Genomic DNA, 7,935 nt, shown 5'->3' with positions numbered 1-7,935 from the left:
TGGAACCTTTCCCATCACATTCCCAATCTTCAATGCCTTTGCTTTACCTACTGGACAAATTCTTAACACACTGATTTTCTCTGACACCCACTCTTCTTTCCTCTCTCACACCTCACTTCTTTTTTTCTCCCTTGTCTTAGATCGTCTTTTGTCTATTTCTTCTGAAAGGGATTCTCCCATCAAGAAGAGTAGGAATCTGCCTTGTCCAGGGCCTCGTCTCCTGCCACTCCTCCACCCACCTCTAAAATGTCAGGGCAGCCCACAGACGCAGACACGCTTCCTGCCCAGCAACACTGTTCCTAAGAGGTCATTGCCGGGAGAGGTGAGTCAAAGGCATGGAGGGAAGTGTTGAAACAGGGGAGTCTGAGGGGAGATTAGAGGCAAAGCATTTAAGTGGTTGCCTGCCTGCAAGAACAGGAAGGGTAAGGGAAATTAGGGACTAAATGAAGAAAGAACAGGAAGGTAAAAGCCAGGTCAAAGTAAGCTAAACCTTTCCTTCCTCCAGTGTCCCATTTATGGATGTCCCTGACTCTTGAGTGTATTACCGTCAAGGAGATTGAAACTGACAAAAACCCTAGGAAGAGGAAATCTCAAAATCAAGTCACATAGTGAATCCTTATTGCCATTTTCTAAGATCCCTTCCTGTGCCCATGCATGTCGAACTAAACTATTTCTTGATAGATTTGAATTCAGAGAAAATAGGCTGAGCACAACCACTTACATCTTCTATTTATTCAACCCCATAGCTTTTCTCCTCTTTGAGTAGATCCAATCCCTTTTCTGCTGAAAATATTCTTTCACCAACTTTCTTGTTTCTCAGAGCAAAAGAAGAAAAGAGGTGCTGAGTGAGAATAAAATTCCCTCCAATCCCATTCATTCTACATCTATTGAGCACCTAATGTGACCATTATTCTACTTATTGGACATAATTTTTAAAAATAGCTCTCTGTTTCTCTCTCTCCTCATCACTCTCTTGACCCACCCTCGCTCTAACCCCCTATGCCAAACTCTTTATAGGACCAACATCTTCTTACCTGGCATGGCATAAGAGATCAGTGTTGGTTGAATGAATATCTAAAAGGATTCAGAGAAAGAACAGGGAGATCCCAAAGAGAAGAGGAAAAGGAGACCAGGAGAAAGAGGCGGGGTGGGGGAGAAATAAAGGGAGGGAAAAAAGATGCAAAATAGCAGGTAGTAAAAAAAACGAGAGGAAAAAGAAAAGGGTTGAGAAGGGTCAAGAAAATGAGTGCTGTCTTTGCCCCAGGACATGTTTTATCTCAGTCTGCACCACCATAGCACTGTACCTGCAGACCCCTACAGCCAGGGGTTGGGAAAAGAAACCTGATCCACATGGTTGTCCAGATGCAGTCACAGTTAGAATCACTTTAATTTACATCTGTAGCAGAGAAGTGCTACATGGAAAGCCCAGGAGGCTTATGTGATTGTCATAGAGGCTCATCGTGGGTAGCAGGGAAGGACGTGGGTAAAGGATGCATTAAACTCTTGTAATCCACACCTAAAGGCATCCAGACCAGGGAACAAACTGATGACCAGGATCATAGGAGAGACTAGAGCAGTTCTTCACTTATCTCTTTCCAGGGCAAGAGATAGACTCTAAGAGACAGAGAACCTACAGAGATCGGACATCATCACCCTATTCTACCACCTCTAATCCCAGGAAAAAAATGCAAGTTGGGTGAACCCTAGGGCAAAGAAGATTTATATTTTCAAATATGATAAAGAATAGGCCAGCCTCTCTTCCCAGAACCTTTTTTGCAGAATACCCAAGGACGAAAACAGCATGAAAAAGAGGAAGTGGAAAGGAAGACAAAGATGAGAAGGTGCAGAAGAGAAGTTACTTCATGGTCCAGATGTTACCTGGACTTTCATGTCACTACAGGATATAAAAATGTACTTTTCAAGAATGAAAGTTACGTAATTACAGTGAGGAGTGACTTGGCCTGGTTTGGATAACTTGCAGAATGTCAAATCAAAAGGACGGGTGCTTTTGTGACACTTGCCTCCCTTGAGGTCACAGGCAACAACAGGACTCTTACAGACAGCTTTGACTGCATCTAGTTCCTCATGGATGAATATGTACTGGGGTATGCATGTGTGGTTGTGCGGCTTCATCTTCTGTGCCATCAGGGCATTGCATTCTCTGTCCATCAGGTCAGACCTGAGATAGTCTTTGTTGCTCTGAAAGAGAGCCTCAGCTCTGAGCATCTTGTTTCCTCCAACTTCATCTTCACTGATGATGGTCTCTTCCAGTTGCACCACTTCTTTGTTGCTAAACAGCAGGGTTTCTATGCTTCGGGTGCCCGCTCCCTCCCTAGTGGCTTCAGCCTTGTCCTGTGAGTCACTGGACTGAAACTCATTCAGTAGCTGATCACTTTCCTCCAGGACTGCTGCGGCCATCTGAAGTCCCACCCCCAGGCCCACCCCCAGGCCCAGCAGGAGCAGCAACATTATGAAAAAGATCTGCACCAGAGTCAGCTTCATTTTGCCTGCAGGGGAGGAGGGAAACAGAGGACGGACTTTGAAATGAAACTTGGCTCCAGTAGAGATCGTAGATTCCCCTAAACCCCGACAGCATAGTCTTTGGGGTCTCCTCTCCCTTCTCCACATTACCCCATTCCCCACCCAAGGCAGAGATCCTTTCTCACTCTTTTCCCATTTCTCCTGTCCCTCCCACCACATTCCCTGTTGCTGTGGCATAATGTGTGGATCCTGCAGAACTGGAAGATGACCAGGGTAGCAGTTCTGCAACTGGTTCACATACGGGGAATCAGTGGGGAAAGTTGACATCAATTGACTCTTAAACAGAAATTAGTTCTAAATCACCAAAAAGAATGGGTAAGAAGACAAACAAGTACAGTGTCACACTTCCCTTGAGAGAAATTCTTATAGAAAGTCTTATTCTCAGTAAAGGATCAGAATTACCATAGGAGATCATCTCCCTATTTTTTTCCCAAATTAATTTTTGCTCATTCAAGTATTTATTATTCTCCCTGTTACCCACCCTCCCCCAAAAAGATCAAAAGGAATAGGAAAAGTACTATAGTCCATTCTCACTCCTAAACTGAGGCTGGCGGGGGGAGGGAGACGAGGGAGGATGCCCAATTTCACCTTGCTAAGACTACATCTTGTCATGCCAGATCCCTTCTACTACTATAGATCTCTTAGCACTTGGGTATTTCCTGCTGATTAGTTTTTGTACTCTTAGGGAGGACATGGAATAAGAACGAAACCAAAGAAAACCAAACAACTGACCTGCGAGGGTTCCCCTACTAATAAAGATCCTAAGGAAACTGAGGGAAAGAGCATGCATCTTTGTCCTGCAATGCCAGCCTCATGCCCCTATCAAAGAGAGACCTTCCCTACCAGAAAAAAATATTGCATAAAGAACATTTTTGAGACAATTGATAATATGAGAATATTGTCAATGGAGTAGATAGGAATGTTATGTCAGTGTTTGATATACGGAATTTGAAATTTGTGCTACAGTTGTTTAAGAGAATATCTTTGTTCTTAGAAAAAGAACCCTGAAATATTAAGGTGCAAAGGGGCATGATTAGACAACTTACTCTCCAAGGTTCAAAATAAAGATCATATGGGGAATTCCCTGGCAGTCCAGTGGTTAGGACTCCATGCTCTCACTGCCAAGGGCCTGGGTTCAATCCCTGGTGGGGAGAACTAAAATCCCACAAGCTGGGCAGCACAGCCAAAAAAAAAATATATATATATATATATATATATATATATATATAGATAGATAGATAGATCATATGTATGTGTATGTACATGTGTGTTTACAGAGAAAGAAAAAATTTTTTTAATAAGGGAAAGAAAATTTTTAAATATTGTGACTGGATAAAGGATATTTAGAAGTTCTTTGTATTAATGTGGTAACTTTTCTTTAAAGTTGAAAATATTTCAGAAAAAAAAATTTTTTTTTGGCCGCTCTGCACAGCTTGCGGGATCTTAGTTCCCCCACCAGGGATTGAACCCGGGCCCTCTGCAGTGAAAGCACAGAGTCCTATCCACTGGACTACCAGGGGATTCCCTCAAATTTTTTTAAATTTTAAAAAAGAGAGAGAATTTCCCATGTCGTTCCCTGGAGCACCAAACACCACTGTGACTTACCTACATACCTAAATAACTTCAAAGATGCTTGTGTCCTGTTTTCCAGGTTCTTTCCTCCCAGGTTTTCCTTCTCTCTGAGAAGTACCCTGGCTGCTGGTCTGCAGAAAAATGGTTATCCCCTTGTGCTCTATGTGCTCTTAAACCCAGACTTACTTCCTATGCCCATTCCCACTCCCACTCTCCCTCCCCAGCACTAAATAAACACACTCAGCCAATTGTCTTTTCTGCTCCCATGAACACTTTGAAGTAAGGCTACTTGGATGTTGAAACAGATCCAGACATCCAAGACAGGAAATGTATCCAGTCTGGGAAACTGCAGACAGTTTTTTTTCCGAGTCAATTGTTCCACTCCTGAGTTACACCCACTATCCTGTGGTTTATAGCAGCCTGACCTTGCCCATATATTTCAAGGTCATTTCCTTATATTCTCCACATGTGCTTCCTTTAAACTTTCCCTGTCATTTCTGAAATGTCAAGCTCCTTGGCCTGTATTTGTGCCATCCCTCCAACATGGTTATTTTGCTTTTCGCATTTTAGAACTGTGTCATGACATCATCAGAAGTTTTGGCGTATTTGAGTCAATGATAAATTTTTACATATCTTTACCTAGCTTTACCCAGCCCTCCATTCTCCACTCCCTCTTTCCAACCCTCAGCCAATAACTGCATATCAGGTTTTGGAAACCTGATAATTTAGTCTTAGATAAGAGAATATCAGGGACTTCCCTGGTGGTGCAGTGGTTAAGAATCCGCCTGCCAATGAAGGGGACACGGGTTCGATCCCTGGTCTGGGAGGATCCCACGTGCCGCAGAGCAACTAAGCCAGTGCACCACAACTACTGAGCCTGTGCTCTAGAGCCCGCGAGCCACAACTACTGAAGCCCACGCGCCTAGAGCCCGTGCTCTGCAACAAGAGAAGCCACCGCAATGAGAAGCCAGAGCACGGCAACAAAGAGTAGCCCCCGCTCACCACAAATAAAGAAAGCCCGCGCACAGCAATGAAGACTCAACACAGCCAAAAAATCAATTAATAAAATAAATAAATTTTTTTAAAAAAAAAGAGAGAATATCCAAAACAGTGCTCAGTCCCTATAGCCCAGGTGAGTAAAATCAGGAGGTTATAATGTTGATTCAACTCACTTCTTTAGCTGAAAGTGGCATCATGAGATAATATTTTTAAAGCACCCTGGAGATTATTAAAGCAGTATGAAAACCCTCTCTAGACAGAAACAGGGCTTTGTCATTCAGGCAGGAGTTTTCAAATGGTGGTCTGGGAACAGCTTCTATGATCTGCAAAGTCTATCAGGCTGAATTCTACAGTGTTGATGTTGATGATTTTCAATAATAATAATAACAACAACTAACCGTTATTGAGCACTTATTTCATGCTGGGCGTTTATTGCATTTCACCCTCACAATTTGCTCGTGCTACCCCTCTTTGGTGTCCATTCTGCCCATTCATTCTGACGAGGTCTGTGTACAAGAAGGCAGAGTAAAGGGGCCTCTGCTGAACCCAGTAGCTGTCTGGAGTCAGCAGGGATAATATATCCAACTATACACACCAACTGCTTCTTTATAATTGGCTACTATTAGGGATTGTTTGAAATTAACCCTTGATTAAAAATGAAGAAAGGACCTACGTCTGTGGTCTAAGTATAACCTTTAAACTGGACAGGTTTTTATTCTTTTTTTCCTTTTCTAGGTTACAGTTTTCTCATCTTCTGAATGTGAATAATACTACCTCTTACTTCATAGGGATGTTGTGAATATTATATAATGCACTGCATGCGAAAGGATAAATGTATTAACTATTGTTGTTATTGTTATTAATATTATGTAACAATTACCAACACATGCTCATTATCTGATCAATGCCGTTTTCCTGTTTAGAAATAGCATACTAAATGATACCACTTATATGTGGAATCTCAAAATACAACAAACTAGTGAATATAACAAAAAGAAACAGACTCACAGATGTAGAGAACAAACTAGTGGTTACCAGAGGGGAAAGGGAATGGGGGAGGGGCAAGATTAAGAGATACAAACTATTATGTATAAAATAAGCTACAAGGATATGCTGTAAATACAACACAGGAAATATGGCCAATGTTTTATGATAACTATAAATGGAGTGTAACCTTTCAAAATTGTGAATTACTACATTGTACACCTGTAACTTAAATAAGACTGTACATCAGTTATACTTCAATTTTAAAAAAAGAGATAGCATACTAAGGACTACAGCTACCAACTTTACTCACTGTTTCTCCTAGAAGAAGTCAAACAATATCCTAGCATCTCAAGGAATTAAGGCTCATATATACTTCATTTTACAGATAAAGAAAGTGACTTGAAATGGTTAATGTCTCAGATGCTACAAATAAGTAATGGCAGTTCTAATGTTAGAACTCTTGACATCTAGTTAAGCAAAATTTGTACTAGATAGATAGATAGATAGGTAGTGAGTAGATACATATAGAGAGATAGAGAGAGATAGAACAGATACTCTGATTAGAAAATTGACCATGAATCCATTTAAGACCTAGATTCTAAGTATGAGAGCTATTTCTCATTGTAAATTAATCTAAAGCATGGACTTCCACTGTGGAATAGCAATGATTGGATTTTGCCTGAAACTCTTAGAAAAAATGAGCAAATGATATGAAACAATAGATTTTCAAGACATTGGACAACAAGCAATGAAGGGCAGTGATCACTGAGAGACGGGAAACAAACGGGATGAGCTTTCTCCCTGCAGGGAGTTTCTAGGCCACTTGGCACAGAGAGGGGAACCCAGGCAGGGTCTATCAGTCTCTCTGAGTTGAGGAGATGGAAGTGCAAGGAAACCAAGGCAACTAGAGTTCACTGCAGAGTACCAGAGGGGACAGGACTGCAGAGAAAGAACTCCAGGGAGCCACATCAGAATGGCTAACATTAAAAAGTAGTAACAACGTGGTCCTACTATATAGCACAGGGAACTATATTCAATATCCTGTGATAAACCATAATGGAAGAGAATTTTAAAAAAAAAGAATGTCTACATGTGTATAACTGAGTCACTCTGCTGTACAGCAGAGATTGGCACATTGTAAATCAACTATGCTTCAATAAACACACACACACACACACACACACACACAGAAGTAGTGATAATACCAAACACCAATAAGGATGCAGAGGAACTGGATCTCTCATACACTGCTGGTGGGAATTTAAAATGATACAGTGACACTGGAAAATAGTTTGGCAGATTCTTAAAATATTAAACGTATAATTATACAACCCAGCAATGGCACTCCTGGGCACTTATCCCAGAGAAACAAAAACATATGTCCACACAAAACCTGTACATGAATGTTCACAGCAGTTCTGTTCAGATTAGCCAAAAACTAGAAATAGGTCAACTATCTTTCAAGAGGTGAAGGACTGAACAAACTGTGGTGCTTGTATCCCATGGAATATCTATACACCTGACAACCTGCATAGAGCTCAAGGGCATTATTCTGAGTGGAAAACTAATAATATTAAAAGGTCATTACTGTATAATTCCATTTATATAACATGGAGAACATAGTAATGTTTGCCAGGGGCTAGGATGGTAGGATAGGAATACAGATGTGACTATAAAGTTGTACTACAAGGCAGACCTTTATGGTGTTGAAATAGTTCTGGATCTTGATTGCAGTGGTGGTTACATGAATCTATACATGAAATAAAATGACTCAGAACTACACACACACACACACACACACACACACACACAATGCTAATGTCAATGTCTTGGTTT

At 41.2% G+C, this 7,935-nt stretch overlaps 1 protein-coding gene across 1 annotated transcript; it reads right to left on the bottom strand.

The window, feature by feature from the left end:
* Positions 1–1,522: 1,522 nt before the first annotated feature.
* RNASE10 (ribonuclease A family member 10 (inactive)) lies at positions 1,523–4,203 on the bottom strand. The gene is made up of 2 exons (XM_036844294.1): positions 4,155–4,203; positions 1,523–2,507 (listed from the first exon to the last, which is right to left on the bottom strand). Exon 2 carries the CDS (start codon positions 2,500–2,502, stop codon positions 1,861–1,863), a length of 642 nt encoding a protein of 213 aa, XP_036700189.1. The 5' UTR covers positions 2,503–2,507; positions 4,155–4,203; the 3' UTR covers positions 1,523–1,860.
* Between the last annotated feature and the right edge of the window lie 3,732 nt (positions 4,204–7,935).

Source organism: Balaenoptera musculus, chromosome 2, assembly GCF_009873245.2.
Source record: "Balaenoptera musculus isolate JJ_BM4_2016_0621 chromosome 2, mBalMus1.pri.v3, whole genome shotgun sequence".
Lineage (NCBI taxonomy): Eukaryota > Metazoa > Chordata > Mammalia > Artiodactyla > Balaenopteridae > Balaenoptera > Balaenoptera musculus.
The sequence above is the reverse complement of the archived record's forward strand: the minus strand, read 5'-3'. Positions and strand labels throughout refer to the sequence as shown.